The sequence below is a fragment of the Perca fluviatilis genome, chromosome 15 (genome assembly GCF_010015445.1).
Source record: "Perca fluviatilis chromosome 15, GENO_Pfluv_1.0, whole genome shotgun sequence".
NCBI lineage: Eukaryota > Metazoa > Chordata > Actinopteri > Perciformes > Percidae > Perca > Perca fluviatilis.
The window spans coordinates 16840173-16858126 of NC_053126.1; the positions used below are offsets into that span (position 1 = coordinate 16840173).

The 17954-nt window shown below is 40.2% G+C and overlaps 1 protein-coding gene across 12 annotated transcripts; it reads right to left on the reverse strand.

The window, feature by feature from the left end:
* Nucleotides 1–259: 259 nt before the first annotated feature.
* On the reverse strand, nucleotides 260–16676 carry elavl3 (ELAV like neuron-specific RNA binding protein 3). 12 transcript variants are annotated; one of them, XM_039826146.1, is made up of 8 exons: nucleotides 16205–16674; nucleotides 9253–9472; nucleotides 9057–9160; nucleotides 6717–6870; nucleotides 6356–6581; nucleotides 6020–6073; nucleotides 5393–5431; nucleotides 260–4595 (listed from the first exon to the last, which is right to left on the reverse strand). In XM_039826146.1, exons 1-8 carry the CDS (start codon nucleotides 16211–16213, stop codon nucleotides 4268–4270), a joined length of 1134 nt encoding a protein of 377 aa, XP_039682080.1. In that variant the 5' UTR covers nucleotides 16214–16674; the 3' UTR covers nucleotides 260–4267. The 12 variants fall into 12 exon arrangements, with proteins under 12 accessions (XP_039682080.1, XP_039682069.1, XP_039682070.1 ...); XM_039826135.1 differs by having other exon boundaries at nucleotides 260–4616; XM_039826136.1 differs by having other exon boundaries at nucleotides 6356–6584; nucleotides 16205–16670.
* Nucleotides 16677–17954: the final 1278 nt, after the last annotated feature.

Here is a 17954-nt window from a genome sequence, read left to right on the forward strand (position 1 = left end):
AATTATTTTATGTTGCAACAAAAGCTACCACAGACTTTTACAAACACAATTGAACACAGTTTGATTGAAATAAAAAATCTAACTAAGTCTAAAATCTGCATACACTGTAAAAAACTAATTAAATTATGAATTAAAAAAAATACAACCAATCGTACAAAATAAAAATGTAAAATCAACATAATTTTACCCATGTGTGTATGTCATTATATCGCAACACTAACAATACACTAAATTTAATAATTGTGAGTACAATTTGTATATTGAAAATAATATTAATAAATTACAGGAAAAATGATATTTGAAATTGACATGGGCTAAAACTGATGATATATTAGACAGTATTCCTTTCAAGGTCATTTAGAATTGCTCTAAGTCAGCCAATATGCATTTTGTTTGAGCTTGCATGGTCAGAGCACAAATTAGGGGCTGAGGAAGTGATTATGGAAATTTACTGATCAGACCTCTCATTGCTTGTTGGATTTTCTTAATGAGTCTGTTCATTTAAATTTTTTTGTCTGAACTTTTGCTCCTTTCACCATTCCGCAAACCTTTTCAGTGTGATGTTTAATTTCTTTTTTAAAAAATATATATCATTTGTTCTCAGTCAATATAAAAACAAAGCACATTGCACTTACTGTTCCATAGGAAAGTTTTTTTGTCTTTTTAAATGATTATTGTTGTTGCTTAAGCAGTGTAGTACTGTTTCCTGCCATGGTCCTTGGATCTCTACTGTACATCAGGTGTAGGTCTTTGTATAGACTGTGTATCGAAGGTCATTTTGGGCTGTGTGTTTGGTATGTGGGTTGTTTTTACTATCGGACATGGCTGGGTATACAACTCCAGCTGCAGTTCAACGTGACGTGTTATCTTGGTTGTTCGAAATGTCTGTCACTGGTCTCACCAAGTGCTCAGTCCGATGCTGCTAACTCTTGCAAATTTCTCGACCCAAAATAGCTAGATTAGTCCTTTATGTGGTCAGCTGTGGAAACGCCAGCAACAATCATTTAGAGTATTTCAGGGATGAAACAGTATGAGTCAGATCGAAAGATGTCAGAGTAAGTGGTGCAATGTTAACGGTTTGAAAGGATTAAATTGGTCACAAAACAAAGCGTATGATATAAATGTTGGGGGAAATACATTATATGGATGCATCCGATTTTTCCTTTGTCAAGAGGTGAACTGATTCATCGTAATTTATTTTAGATATGACATCATTCGGTGTGTGCATGAAATTTGTGCAAACGGTATTGCTTGCAACTGTGTCATTTTAGCATTTGGTCTAGTGGTTATAGGATTTACAAATGCAAACTGATATGCGCAACTTAGATATATAAAAGTAATGATAACTGAAATTGTAGAGGGTCCTTGTTCAATAAATAACATAGATTTGTACAGCAATTACTCAGGGAATAATATAGTTAGTCTTAATTTATCCTTCTTGGTACTGACTTGCAAAGCAATTCTTTGGCAAAAATCAAATATATCTAATCATAAAGAATCATGCTTAGTGTTCATTATGAATCTGGATTACTGTTTGAATCTGCTTTTTACCTTTTTATTTGCAAGCAGCTGTTCAGTTTTTCAGCGGGGCAATGAGCTGGTCTCACTGCAGCTTTGTCTGGGATTCTCAAGTCAAAGAACTTCACTTCACTGCACCATCATTGAAGCAACACTGTACACAACTTCAGGACAAGAGATGAGTGTCTAAGCACTCATAAGTATAGATGTGTCTGTCAGGTTATACCCCCAAACTGTAATTTTACTTTTATTTTTTACATCAAATTTGTTTTTGTTAAGTTTGTTTCAATTGTTGTGATATGGTTGAACGGTTAAGTTTGTACGAGATACAATGTTCCTTCGCCCCCTCCCTAAATCCCCACCCATACACCGCATGCTTATTCCCCCTTGCTCTGCAAAGATCAGAGGGTTTAAAATAAAGCCATGCGATGTCCCAATTTTCCAAGCTTAAGAATCTGTAAAAATTCAGCACATGGTCTTGTTCCTTTGTATGTATAAAAATAGATTTATCTCTAATGTAATCCTTTCAAAGAGATCGTCCTCTTTGGCTAACACAGCGTCATTTAGAAAAGCAAAAGCAAAAATGTCTTGAATATAGTTGACCTTATTTAATCTATGATCATGTGCACATGTCTTGATATTGAAAGACATTAGCTCTCCCCATGGTAAATCATAAGTCTGGTCTGGAACAGACGTTTCAACTCGACAGGTTGGCCTTAATGTTTCATCAAGGGTGCTATAAATAACTTTCATGCAATTGAGTTTGGGGATATTTTGAGAAATGCTATTTTGGTGGTAGCGCCTAACAGATCTGAAGCAAATAAATACCTTTCTGTTGTAAACAGAAGTATAATTATGACACTCATTTGCAGGCTTGATGTTGTACAGTCATCTTTTAAGAGGGTAGGAGTTCAAAGTTTCTGGGATGCTTTTAAGAGAATTGAGGGGTTTTAAATAAAACTGAGTAGCATTTGGCAAAGCTGGAGGAACTGGTAATCTTTCACCTCAAAAGATCAGTGATCATTTTAACGTTGCCAGATATCGCTCACACATGTGACTCTAAGTCAGTTTTATGTTTGAATGTCTCAGTCATTTGGAACTGCAGTCCTCTTAATCTGCTCTATGCATGTTGTTACTGTTTCACTGAATGGTAAAGCTTTGACCTCATTTATTGGAGGAGCTTCTATCTGTGCACTAGACTGAAGAATAATACCGGTGCTCTTGAGTTTTTGCTCATCTGGGTTAGTTCTCTGCAGACCAGCCTAGAACATTGTTCAGTCCATGGGGTGTGTTGTTGGGGTGACATTTCCTTCTAGTTACTTTTAGCAGCTACTTGGTTTGTAATCTTATTTAAACTATATAATTCCCTGCTTCCATTCATCTCAATTAATCTGGAGATTTAACCTGTCTTGAGTACAATAAAATTCATAATCAAAGCATGTAGAAGAACAATATAATTTGGTCATCTTGTTTGCTTTTTTCTGCTTGACACCAGATAGCCTTTCAGTTAAAGGGATAGCACACCAAATTATTGCTGAGAAAGCCATGCAAAGACAAATGGCCTGTGGAAAATGTAAAATACAGGTGCAATGAAAAAATGATGCAAAAAGTGAAAAAACACCGGTATTTTCCTTTGACGTGGCTGTGTTATGGTGAAACGGTTTTCCCCTTGTACTCGTCACTCTCTCGCCCACTAGATAATTACTAATGAACACTGTCACCATGGGAGCACTGCCACTCTGCTCTGAGTTCACAGACAGTCTGCTTGTGTTGAATCCATCCTGAGGATAGATTATAAGAAGATTTTCATATTTTTCATGTTTTTGATCTAAATATATCTTCTAGTTATTGAAATGGGTTTCTGTGATACAGAAGTGTACTCTTAATGTTGTTCGGTGTGAGACTGTGAGGGAAAGATTGATTATGATGGCTTTTGGACTACTCTTTTCTGTGACCAGTATTCATTGGTTCGCCTAAATCTTATTGGGTCTGAGCTAACAAGCTCACAAAGGGTAGAGAAACTGCGTTTACGCTAGGCACCACCTAATGCAGGTCAGGAAACAGTAGTCAAAGTTTCTAGAAAATGCTTACATACTCGGCTATTATAACCACCTTAAATATTGAATATATAGTTATATTTTAATAGACGTATATAAGAGAACACTGTTTTTTAATTTCATTTTCTTTGATCTAAAAAAATCGCTGATTCAAAATGCCCAAGTGTAAAAAAGTGACTACATCCTCTCCAGCAAGATAATAGGAGAGATGGTGGGGTAAGAGTTTGGGTAAATTGCACATATTCGTTCATTTAAATTTTTGATCGTTTTGTTCATCAGTTGTCATTATTTGCCTGAATTCAATCAAAGCACTCAGTACACATTCTCTGTCACATTCGTTAGACTGTCTCCTAAATAGATAGCTCTAGCCCCTACCCAACAAACCAGCTACGTACCCCTTCTAATTCAATCCAGGCAAATATAGGGAAGGACTAGCATGTTGTGTAAAGAGAAAAGAAAAACTCCACTAGTGTGTTTGTTTGATACTCTGACTTGTGTATGCTTGCACGTATGGATATGTTTGGTTATGTCTGTGCGTGTATGCGTGTATCTGTGTTTGTGATAATATATTATGGATTTGTGTGAGAATGTGTCAGAGAGAGACTCAGTCCAGGCCCATTTAGAGTGATGGCACAGGGAGCTCAGGTTGCTCTCCCTGCAGGTCGAAGGAGCTTGTGCCAGCAGCCTCTCTCTCAGGCCTTGTGCTGCTTGCTGGTCTTGAAGGAAACCTGCAGCACGCGGTCACCCAGGCGGTAGCCATTAAGGCTAGCGATAGCCATGGCAGCTTCATCGTAGTTGGTCATGGTGACAAAGCCAAAGCCCTTACATTTGTTGGTGGTGAAGTCACGTATGACCTTGACGTTGGTTACGGCGCCGAAAGGCCCGAAGAGCTGCCACAGGACGCTCTCGTCCGCCTCTGGGGAAAGGTTGTACACAAAGATGCACCAGCCAGCTCCAGTTGGACCAGTAAGGTTGACACCTGCCAGGCTGGTCATGCTGTCAATGGTGATGGGGGAGAATCTGGGGAAGAGAGTAGGAGAGCTACCATGGGTGTCATTCTGAAGTTCCACACAGAATTCAGTTCTCTATACTGTCTTTTAAGGGCATGTATCCGTGAGAAATCATAAAGATTGTAGTTGGGTATGGAGTCGAGGGACACCATCTGCATCCCCTCTGCTGTGCAGTAAGTAAATATGTCTGGGCACCACAGTGGCTCCAAACTACCTGCTTTCATACAACATGACACTGTGTTCCCAGAGACACAGACACCCACACAATGTGCATATTTTCTTATTTTCTCTGCTGAACAAAGCCTCTGGAAGAATTAAACACATGAATCACAATGTTCAACAGAAATCACAGTATTGAACAAAACAGAAACCTAGAGAGGGATGAAGAGCAAATTGGAATCAAATCATACACAAACTGGAGCAAACAGAGGAGACGCAAACGGAATCTGGTATGTCCATGCTGGTGAAAAAAAGGGGACATTAAAGCAACTGAAACTGACAATGTTAGTTCATAAATAAATACATATAAATTATTTCTATTAATTAAAATAAAAGAACGAAAAGGTTAAACAAAGCCATGCCAGAATACCCTGCTGTTAGAAGCTTGCATCATTGCTTATTGAAATTACAGATAGTAAGTTGTTGTCTAGGCTGCTTCTGTACCATGGTTTAAATGGGCAGTGGGTATTAAGAATTATGGCCATTATATCTGATTTTGAGATGAAGTCAGCAGGTAGTATTCCAGGCACTTTGTTTGAGGTTTTATTTTGGCATGGATGCTTTTGAAAATACACCTTTGGCATTTACCTCTTGACTCCGTAGCTGGCGTTTAGTAAATTGTCGAGTCTGCAACGCAAGAGGGAGAATGAAGGGGATGCAGAAGTTAGTTATGAGATCTACAAGGAACGGGGGCTTTCAGTTAACATGTTGCTCCTTCACCAGCTGGCCTCCAGAGGGCATCCTTTACTGCAACGTAGTCCCAAACCATCCAACCACAAACTGATGGCGTGTAATATAGTCCTGTGAGTATATGTCTCAGCAGGTATTTATTGTTCATTGTGAGTTCAGTTGGTTAAGCTCCAAAATAGATTCACCTTTAATAGTTTAAATGTAACAAATCCTGTATCCTAGGCCATTTCACATACTGGTTAAAAATAATTATCCATACTGAGTATGTGAGCATTCCAAACAGAGAGTATCTACAATTGTTTGTGAGGTTCCAAGAAATATTTAATACTGGGAGCCTTTGACTTTCAAACCTTTTTAACCTTTATTCAAAATTACCCATGTAGATGTGGCCAACATCTGGCAATGATACTCTTTATGATGCCTATGTAGAATAGGCAAACTTTCACAGGTTCAGTATTATTCTTCTTAACCAAGATTTATTTAGCTTTAGTTTTTTATTGTATTTGGAAAAGTCTGGTCTCTTACATTGGTTTTGAGCTGCTATTTGGATCTGGTCCCTTTCCAAGTGAAGGGATCATGCTGCAGTTTAAAAGAGAGTCAGAGAAAAAGAGTGAGAAGGAGGGACAATGCAATATTGCCAATTCCTTCTGTACTGCAAAGCAATACTATTGCTTAAAGGAACATTTTACTAATAAGTTGTGTTAATATTGACAGAAAAAGTTGTGTTTTATTTGGAATGTTTTCGATTACACAATTTTCCTCATAAAATTAGACCACATTTGCTGATTTTGGGGTGGGCCTTCATTTGATTGATTTTTCATTTTACTCTTAGCTGATGTGAGGTTGCCAAAGGTTCAGTACCTGAAACGCTGAGTCTGGTGGTGCAAGGGCCCTGTGTAGCGGCGGGCAGCAGTCTGGTACAGCTGAGTCAGTAAGGCCTGGCCTGTCTTCTGGCTGGGGTTGTTGGCGAACTTGACGGTGATGGGCTCGGCAGCACCCAAAGGCTTCTGTCCATTCAGACCTTTGATGGCCTCCTCTGCTTCATTCCGTTTGTCAAACCGGATGAAGCCCACTCCTCGTGATATGCCTGCTCCGATTAAGAATACAAAAAAATGTTACTACCTTGGCATCAAGGACTGTTGCTGCCTACCAGTCTTTCATTCAGAGATGGAATGGCACTTTATGTCAGAGTGACAGAATGAGACGTGAAATAAGGCTATACCTGTGACTTGGTCCACTAGGATACGGGACGTGATGATGCGACCGTATTGGGAGAACAGCTGCTCCATGTCCTTCTGGCTCATAGTTTTGGGGAGTCCACTTACGTAAAGGTTGGCATCACGAATAGAAGCTGAGCTTGGCCGGGCATATGATACCTATAACACCCAAATAAAATAAACTAATAAGCGCATTATATTTGTATAACCCAAAATTAGTTCATCAAAGTTTTTCTCAGAGGGCCTAAATTAGAGAAAAACAAACGTGTCAGCTTGAGGAAGATTATAGAAAGACCTGATGCAACAGGAGTGAGTTCCCAACAAGTATTCTTCATTTTGACTCCTGCTGATTTCTCCTCATTTCCCCTCTCCACAGACCCAACTGTCTCTTTGCTATCTGTGGACCTAATCAGTGCCTTTAAGCTCACACTCATTTACAATGAGACTGTCACAGACACATTATGATGACTGTACAGTAACAATTACCCAAACTGATACCAGACATCAGCTAACAAGCCCAAGTATCAGCTTTGTTTTGCACTGAAAAACATCAGCCCGAGTTGATGTATTTTCTTGAATTCACTTGTGACTTAATTAGTGCATGGACATTTTTGGTGCATGTGTTTTTATATCCCTTATCGTTTTCTATTTTCAGAAAATTTTACATCTAGTACTGCAGAGGAATATCTGATTGATTGTAAAAGAAGTCATACACACATTCTTGTTTTGTGTTTATGGAAGCATGTGAACATGTGTGATAGAAAAAGTTCAGTGCATTGTTGGCAGTGCTGTGTTTGTGTGTGATGGAGAGACAGAGTGAGTGTTGTCTGCGATAGGCTGAACAGCCCTCCCTGTCCTGCCTTCTTCCTTTGTCTCTATCCTCTGGGGGAGAACAGCTCCACTGGCAAACAGCAAACAATGTAAGTGCATCACAAGACTTGCAGGATCCTTGACAACTTTTAAACACTCTGTTCTCACACACACACACACACATACATTGTTTATATGTATAATTGGTGTGATGAATTAAAATTTATAATAGTAATAGTTTGCGAATTTAGTTTTTTATGTTTGTAGCTTTAAATTTGATTTGGCTTATTGCACAGGCACAAAGAAATCTTTGATGCTAATTAAAAGGACTTGTATATTATCTTTCAGATGAATACAGGTGTTCTGATTTGATCCGTCAGTACTAAGCACCAGTGTCTATTGTGTACACAGACGGACTGTAGAGCAGGAGGGTTGTGTGGTGCAGTGATTAGGGTGTTCTGGATGAGTCAGGGGGGAGTTGCTGTGTTCAGGGAGCAGTAGCTGCCCTATAATTAACCCTCTCCCTGTCGCTCCCACAGTACAGATGGTGCCTGAAGCCCATATGGCCTCTAATCCTGTCATTGGCATTCTGCTCTCTGAGCTACCCCCTACCCTTATACTGCTGCCCCCCTCCCTCACAGCCTCACCCCTCTCTTTTGAAGCCTCCTGCAAAATCAGAAAAATAAATCTATGCAATTGACCAAAGGAGTTATTTTCTACATCTGGTAAATAATTAAGTACTTAATTACAGAGTGATCTATGTATAGATACATCAAATAATTATTTGGTGTCATAACACAAAATCAACAATATAAGAATAACAATTGTCATGACAATACATACTTTTTCTACTTGGTTGTTCCGGATTAAGAAGTAATTTCTTTTGTGCAAGATATTTCAATGACAATATACACAAATATTAACTATTTGTTCTTCCAAAAAGGAACCAAATCCAGTACTTGCCTTTTCCTGCTTATAGCTCGTTGTTTGATCAGTCACTAGTCAGAATTAACGTCCCTATTCATGGACAGCTGTTGGAAGATCACCTGCTCTGCTCTCTCAGAGATTCGATTTCTCAATCCTGCAGTTTGTCTCAATCTTTGATCTACTTTGATCAGGGGGAGGGGGGGAATGGAAGGAAGTGGTGTTTAATAATATGCTCCCTTTTTCCCTCATCTGATTTTGGGACAAAGAAGCCCCCTAATTAGCTTAGATTGGAGGCAGATGGGGTAACCAAGACTGACCCTAGTGCACCGAAGTCAGACTTCCTAATTACATTTCCATCACAATAACCTCTGCATGCTCTCCGCCCATTGCTTTCTGACCTCCACTCTCTCCTGCTCTTTTCACCCTTTCTCCCACTTCCTTTGTTCTGGCCACCGCTCCCCTTTTCCTCCTCCCCATTTTCCTCCCCTCCCTCTGTCACGTCTGTCGCCACCTCTCTCAACCACCCCCAACCTCAAAATCTCTACTTCCTTTCTTTTTGTCTAGCACTTCTTCAAGAAGAAGATTTAAGAGTGTAGAGGTCTGCTCACCTTGATTGTTTTAGTCTGCAGTTTGAGACCATTGAGTGTGTTGATGGCCTTATCTGCATCATTTGGATCCACATAGTTTACAAAGCCATATCCCAAACTCTGACCTGGAGACAAAGAAAGAGCCACAGTGGTTTCAGTGCTTCTCAAAACCAGTCGTAGTGATGATATTTTTTTCAACGGGGACAAAGTGTTGTACCTGTTATCTTGTCTCTGACTAGCTTGCAGGACTCAATCTCTCCAATGCTACCAAACAAACTTTTGAACTCTTCCTGGGTCATGTTCTGAGGCAGATAGTTGACGATCAGGTTGGTTTTGCTGTCGTCTGTGGAGCCATTGGTGCTAATGACTGGACCGTTAGGCAGACTGGTTCCGCTTGGACCGTTGGACACCTGGGTTTCCATGGTGCTGATTATCTGCTGAGAAAGAGGATGGAGTTAGATTCATAGGTCACAATGAGACACAATAGGGCATAGTGGAGATATGGCTGTATAAATGTGCATGTGCTAATGTTTAAGATATAATACATACACACATATAAACTACACCTGCACACGCACTCACACACACACACACACACACAGACTGTCCACTCTGTCACTGTCAGAGGAAAAGGTCAGGAATCAGCATTGCTAAAATGGAGATGGATACACGATCTGATTTAAAATCTCCCCTCCCCCACTTTTACCCCATCTTTCCCCCTCTCGCTCCCTGCCTCTGGTTCTGCAGATGTCACAGTCCCTTTTTCCTTACTCCTCCCCTCCCCCTACTCTCTTCCAGGGTCAAACACCATTACATCATTACACAGGGATGGATAATAGTGATGGTGGTGTGTGAGGCTGGGGGAGCCTGGGGTGGCAGGGGTTGAGATGACGGATAAAAAGGAGAGTGACAATGTTTAATGGACTTTGTGCTACAAGAAATGAGGAATATCACGGTTTGGTAGAAAAAGGATTTAGGATTACATGTTTGCCATTCGGACTTTGTTCAGGTTTCTTTGTGGTCAATTTACTTATTTTTGTAAATTGATTGAGGGTGTTGGTTAAAGCACATTATGGTGTTTTTATTGCTCTGGAGTACACCTTGATGCCTAATTTGATCCACAGGGGCTCCTTGGTCAGAACCAAAACTTCCTGCTCCACTTTCACTTTCCCTTTTCTCACACTCTAGCTCTCTGTCTCTGGATCATTATTGGGTGAAATTTGTTGTGATGTTGCTTCCAGTGAAGCTGATATAGCTGCACTGATTTGTTCAGCTGTTTGAATTAGAAAATAATCTCTAATATCCTAGGGTTATGTTATGTACTGAAAACCTGCAACAGTTTCAGGCATTCTATTAACTATCTTGTTTTACTTCCTATTTTATTGTGCACATATTGAATATAAGGACAGGCATTTTTTCACTTGCATCTGTGTTATTTTCATGTTCAAACATCATTAGATTAAATATTTGATTAATTGCACATGTCAAAGTCAATAAGTATGCATGTTTAGAGTAGTTATCTTTGTTGACTCATGCAACTAAAATGAGCCTCTATAGCATTACCATGTTACATGTGTGTGCATTAGAATTTCGATGCATTTATATACAAAATAGACAGTTTTAATGCATATACAGTGTGGTAGTAATGCCATAATGTAAATTGTTTTGTCACATTGTGGGTTCGAGCTTGTTGGAGATCTTTAACTGGTGGCTGTTATGTATGTCAATAAGGCTAAATAAGTCTCCTCTAAAGCTCGTGGGGTCTGACAATGTAGTCCCAGGCAACAAAGGGACTTAAATAGTGAATCTTCAGAATTATTTCAAACGTATATTCAGGGGATCTCCTGTCTTGATTAAGACATTGAAACATAAACATATACTTATAACAGATGTATTTACCGGGCAATTAGCCCCTACGGCTTTTTAGATTATGTCCTCAAATAATGCATACCAATCTGCTTTTTCCCCCAAAGAGGGATATTTAAGTATTTTTCTTTGTTGGTTATCAAGGAATGATCACAAACAGTTGGAAATATTGACACAGATGGGGAATTTCTGTCAGGTTGTTAATTTAATTCACAGCTCACCATCTCTTGTAAATCCACCAACCTTTTATGTTTGTATAGGCTCTATTTCTTTTGTCATCTATTTACTAAAATAATCCTTTCTTCAGACATTTGTGCCATTTCATGTGTTCTCTCTCCTTTCCCAGCATCTGTGAATGGGTCTGTCTAACCTGCCTCATCTCATCGTCTCTGTAACCTGCTGTCTAGCTTTGAGTCTCACCTCGAGTCAGGTTGCCCAGGTAACAGCCCCTCAAAGACACGCATTGTAATGACTGAATGGCTTTCTTACTTCCAGTTTGTGTCTTTACTTATTAGGAGCAGATATACAGGTCAGACTTTTTCCCTCTGTCTATTAATATTATATGGCTTTGCAGAAGCAGGGAATATCAGTGAGTCAAATTGATAATGACAGGGGGAGAAGAAGCACCGTGACAGAGTTAAGACAGCCTAAAAATAAAATACTATGCACAGAGGCAGTGCAACATAGATAGCAATCTGTCACACCATTTTGATACAAGGCTAAAATGCCTGCTGACTATGTTTTACATGCCACCATGAATTATGATAGGATAAACACATGTTGACAAAAAAGGTGGAATCAAGCTACGTTAAGTTATGTTGTATTTATTGAAATATTAACCTAGTACACTGTTGTGTGATGTGATACATCTGACTAACAGAAATACGTGCAACTGAATGTGTCCCAAATATGACGAAAAGTATTTTGAAGGGGAAAAAAAACATATTAGGGCAAATTTGACTCGCCAACTGAAATAACCCTCAACATGGCAGAACACACATCCCCAGTGCACAGTGTGAAGTTATATAATTCACAGACCCACTGTGTTTGGGCTGGGCACACCGAAGGTGTCTGACACAAGCAGTAACTAAGATTAAGATTTTCATACAGAAATAAACAGGAACAGCATGCTTTAAAGTTATTTGAAACATAGAAAATGATTGTTTCATCTTAAGGCATATTTCATATTGTATACCATCAACACATATCAAAATAGTCTAGAGTTTGGTTTGCAATAACCCAATTACTATGACAACGAGACAATAAATCCTTGATGACTCGATGATGTAGCCTACAGTAGCATGAAAAATCCTAATACGCCCAGTGTAGATCTACTCCTCCAGACATTTTCGACTGCTGGAGACAATAAAAACGTCCACAACAGGAGTAGCTTGTAACCATGACATCCTGGGTGCAAATATGGCCTAGGTCTTTTTATTGCTTATCATTGCCTCCTTTTTCTCAAAATATTTCTTGTTATCTATCTATTGAGGATGACAACATGCCATAAAATAATCTTTTTTTAAATCCCCTTTTAAATTTCCTAAAATATGACAGTTGTTAGGGTAGCACTAAGTGTACCACACTGCTTTTTCTCTATTTTGGGGTTCTGTGAGATCTCCCTAAATATTTAATGTACTGCATCAGCATTGCCCACACATGGTCCCAGACTTGCACGCAAGCAAGAGCCCTGCCTCCTCTGCCAAACACATGAACCCAGACTTGCACGCAAATAAGAGCCCTGCCTCCACTGCCAAGCACACGTACCACCTACACTGTACACTATTAAATTACAAAACACAGAAGCATTACATGACTAAATGTAAATGCAGTCAGTGTTCTCTGTCTTCTGATGCCTCTAACCCGCTTTTCCCAATTCATTTATGCTCCAAATGCAGCACAGCACTGGAGGCTATAATGTACAGAAGAATAATCGTCTCCCAGTTTAAGTCATAACATGAGATTTGCCACGTTAGGCTACATGTTACAATGCACTGATGCACATCACAATTTGAATGTGAGATATAATTTTTTTTTTTTTTTTTTTTTTTTTTTTTTTTTTTATTTTTTTTTTTTTTTTTTTATAAATTACGTTCGCAGTCACCACCATCTATATTTTTAGTTTTTTATTTCTGTGGTTAAAAAAACTATACATTAATTAAAAGTATTTTTTTTAAAGTATATGAGCGCCTCTAAATAACACAGATTACAGGATTATCCCAAACAAAGGGCATTAGCCACACTCTCGGCAGCTTTAGGGATCATGGTGGCAGCTGTAAAACAACAGAACGACAGGAGTCACAGCCCATGTCAGCCATGCATTGAGGCTCCTATTCTACGCTCCACGGACTAAAAATAAAAAGATTCCAGCTCTCTGATTATGTGCTGCTTTGATAAGATGGGGGCAGACAACGTCAAAGGCTCAGGGAGACAAATCTGTCCTGCAAGTCCTTGTAGCATGCGGGGCGCTATCCAGCGTGCTGAAAAAGGGAGTGGCTTTCAGATGGTCTCACAGAGGCCCGTGAATCCAGCAAAGACCACCGAGTGGCTTTATTTTATATTTCGTTGGCTTTAAAAAATTTTGAATTCGTGTAATTAAGAAATAAATGACAAATACGGCTATTCAAATATGGCAGACACAAAACATAATCCCTCGATTTCTCTGCTTCTTTATTTAGCCCCCTTTTTTTAAAGCCAAGACTTGTGAGCTCTGCAGGCATTCATGAACCGGAGCGCCTTTTTGCTGAATAAACGTATTGAAACGACCAAACAAAAGAGCCACCCGTTCCTCCTCTTCTCTCTCGCAGAGGCTATGGCAGCACTATGAATATTAATGTAAACAGTGGCGCTTTGTGTCGTGGCCAGGGGCTGCAGGATTCCGGGAACAATGACTGTTACAGTTGCCAGCCACAAGTCAAAAACGCCATCGTAGGTCAAATAAAAAATCACCAATCCGAAATATTTATTTGCTGAGCATCGTTTCTAATTAGTGGTCTTGTATTCAGTGATAGTTGTATTTAAAAAGCCACATGGCTTCAACTCGGCGAGCTTTGGCGTTTAGGATATAAGGCGAATGGCCACTATTAGATATTGTCAGAGTAATTCATGTTTTTCCATAACAGTCATAAAATTATCAATAAAAATTAACAGTCGTATGTACCCTGTTAATGATGAATGAAATTATATGATCGACATTTGTTACCTAAAAACGCAAGAGATACATTTTGCAGTCTCAGAGATCTCTCGCCTCTTTCTTCCCTACAGGCTTTATATTTGTTACTGATAATTACATGAAGTCGTTGGCAACAGGAAGCAAATCACCGCTTACATAACATAATGACATCTCACATCTCATAGGCTATAAGTTACAGACCATGTCTTAACTGTAGGAATATAACGCAACATGAAGCATTTTAATCGTTTTATTTTTGACAGAGAATACAAATGTCCTCTAACCCTTTAAATCATCAGCCAAAAAAGATCTAGGCCTACTTTTAATTCTGAATTTTTTAAGTTAACACCAAACAACTGTTTAGGCTGGTTTACAGTAATGGCCTCGGCTGCCCTTGTCCTTGAATTGTGTAAGTGCCTTGGATAGGTTATCTGACTCGACGCTTTTATTTGCTTGGCACTGCGGTACAGGCACTGAGGACTGCGGACCATGTGGAGGGGAGCTACAGCCTCTGTCGGTGTGATTCTGTCTATGGGCCTGCAAGGGACAATAGGTAGCCTAATGTACAACAAAGAGAAAATAAATATGCAATTAGATGATTAGATAGAAATGTGTGAAGTGGACAGTTCGAGCCTTACAGATGATGAAACAACTTGCTGTCCACCTTCATTTTATGTATTTTTTTCGAGGCAATATTCGATTTTAAATTTAGTGAAATGAGATCAAGTTGTTCAAGGGCCCAACTCCCTCTTTCACATCCTGTTCCTTCAATGTGTTAAATAATATATCTTGTGTTCCTACTATTAGTCATAGACCGAACAGCCTAGTATTTTACCATGTGTAGGCTACATACAATTCCAACTCTTATTGATAATTTCATAATTCCAAAAAACAAAACTAATAAAATAGTTGAGGGATTTTGTCACTTTAATAAGCCGGGGTTTTTAACACCGGCATGTGATTTTAAGATTGGACAGAGCAGCATCCACGCTGATTATTGGTTTTATATTTATTTCCTGGCTTCTGTAATTTAATGTACATGTGTCTAAATTACTCTGCTTAAATAAACAACCTGCTGTCAAACGTAGAGCATGTCAAGAGTCAAAGCTGAGTAGGCCTTTTGAGGCTTCAAGGCCCTCGTCTGGTCCTTAAGTCCAACAGAGACACGCCCAATCCGGCGTTGGCTCAGACCAAAGCTAATTTATCACCGCTCACATCTCCTTTTATCCGACACGCGCAACGCGAGCATGGCCATCTTGTACGTATGCGATGTGATACTTGGAGGAAATGCGCTTAAAATGGAGATGTCCGTGCGCGTCCTTGCGGCCTCTGAGATTTCCAGCCCATTTACTCGGTTGCATCGCAACGACAACCATGAGGAATTTGGACTTTGTCCGATTCAATGCAAACCAATGGATGCGTAACCCCCCCCCACCCCCACCCTCCCGGAGTGACTCGACCCTTTTTTCTTTTGCCTTGCTGGATGGGCCCTCAGCCTCGTAAGCATCATGTTTTGTCTCACAAGCCCGTCTCCAGCATCCTTGTGCTGCACCAGGCAAAGAAAGCAAGTCCTCCCCCCCAATGACGCCTCAACGCCTCACTCTAACTCATCACTGTAATCCTGCGGAATTCCTTAATTTTGACTCCTGCATCATTTTGGAAATATAATCTAAGCTTCGACATTAAAGCAGTTTAAGTCGCAGTGATACAAAAACGTAAAGGCTGTGCTATCTAAAATGGCAGGATAAAGACTTTAGCCATGATGACTGCAGGCTGGAGCGCAGCCGGCATGGCGCATCACTCAGTATGAGATTGCTAATTGCCACTATCGATCGTTAATCTTATTATAATAATACGGCCGTGCATTTCAGACAAAAACATAGGACTAATCCCAAAGACCCTCTATGTTTTGGCATGTGGGCATAGCCATGGAGCTCTGTTTCAAATTATATTTGTCTCCACTAAAGATATATCAGTAGGAAATAAATGTGTATAAACGTGTATAGCTACATCACATGTGTACATGCATTGTAATGCATAAGAAATCCAACATAAAGAGACTGAGATACAATAAAAGCATGCTGCTACAACATCCCCTTCACAAATATAAGAGAAATGGAGTCATACGTACAGTAACCATTCTTGACGTACAATGAAAGAAATCTAGGTCCTTCTTTCCACTGGTCTTGAAGCTGGAGGCTGAGTCTATATATGCTCTTCGGCCTTTCTATTATATGGCCGTAATGTTCTGTCAGGAGTCCAAATGAAAATAAAAAAAAATAAAAAAAGGAAAAAAAATACAATCTTCGCCAGGGAATCTCAGCCCTCTGAGATTGTAGGTGTCCTCTATAGGATGAAAATGAGGAGATAGGGGTTTTCTACTGGATGATGATGAGGGAGAGCGTTCTCTCCGAGTGGCGTGGGCGATGGTTCAGAAAAAAGAGAAGCAGTGATCCTCAGCAGGGTGTGTCCAGGGGAGGGTGTTCTGGTTCTCCTGTTTTATGTGTAATTCCCTGCTCCTCTCACAGTCTCCTTCTGTGCCTCTGCTGCAATGTTCTTCTTTTATGCGTCCTCCTGGCTGGCAGAGCGAGCTGCTGATTGGCTAATTGTGCAGGGAGGGTACTACATGGCAGCCATTGCAATGCGCTCCTCTCCCATTATCCCCTTCAGGAGAGATCACCAAGAGTCCCCCCTCCCCTTGCTCTTCCATCCCTGCCCTTCCATCTCTCCACTCCCTTTTTCTTGCTGCCCTTCCTTTCTTCCTGCCCCCCTCTTCACATACACACACACACACACACACACACACACACACACGCAGAGCGGAGTGAATAGGGCTCCACCTGCACTTTCAGAGCAGATGGGTGAAGCAGAAGACAGCAGACTTGTCTCTCTCATTCCCCACACTTTGCACTCACTTCTCCCTCAGCACAGCCCCTTCCTTTCTCTCTTATTCTCCATTTAGGTCTGTTTGAAACCATAGCAAACAACTTCTCTCCTTAGGCCTTTGTTTTTGCAAATAAAAGCAATTTTGAGTGTAGATCGACAGACTTTCTGAGTCCACATTCTAGGCTGATAATCACAGAAATAAAGCAATAGGAAAAATGCACACAGTATGCAATAATTAGGTGTGAATTGTGGCAACAAACAAAGCATTCAATCCATAATCTAACTAATGAGTGGGTGATTTTTGGCCCTCTCATATGCAAGGCAGATGGCTAGCTATAGGGTCAGGTGCAGACATGAGAATAACAGATTAGATGCTCCCTGAATTAATTGATGTCTATTCAGTGAAAAGTTGAAAAAAGGTGCAGTTGCAACTCAGATCAGGCTGTGCTGAATGATCTCTTTTCTTTGCTTTTTGAACAGAAATGTGGCCAGCAGTGATTTTTGTCTTACTTTACGACATCCCTGTATCCCCTTCCTGAGGAGTTCTCATTCCTCTTTGCCCACCTCCTGCTGCTCCCTCCTGTGTGGTGAGTGCTCACTGAGACATGCTGTTTGGGCTCATCTATAATGCATCCCCTGCCCCGGGACATCATGTGTGACAAATGACCTATTTCTGTGCAGACCCCCATAGGGCCTTGACCTGGGGGGGTGGGTGTGCGTGCGAGTGTGCGTAAATCACTGTATGTTTGTTTATTTGTGTATGAGTCTAAGATTGCTGTTCACGTGAGGAAGTGAGATGATGAAGGCAGTTTGTGCTTTGTATCTAATTATTTTTCTTTAATGTCGATGAGTGGAGAAGTGGTGCTGATGTGAGTCCTCCTGCAACAACAATCCCTTTCTCTGCTTTGCTCTCCTTAACTGACCTTGAGGAATGCTTAGACACTCTGGCTGTAAGGTGTCAGGGAGGAAATTGTTTGCTTTATTGACACTGACCA

Coding starts and splice junctions, on each gene's coding strand:
- elavl3 (XM_039826133.1), bottom strand. Junction 6,871..9,056: donor TGCAGACTAAAACAATCAAG/GTGAGCAGACCT, acceptor TGGGTGTTATAG/GTATCATATGCCCGGCCAAG. Junction 6,585..6,716: donor CCTAGTGGACCAAGTCACAG/GTATAGCCTTAT, acceptor TCTTAATCGGAG/CAGGCATATCACGAGGAGTG.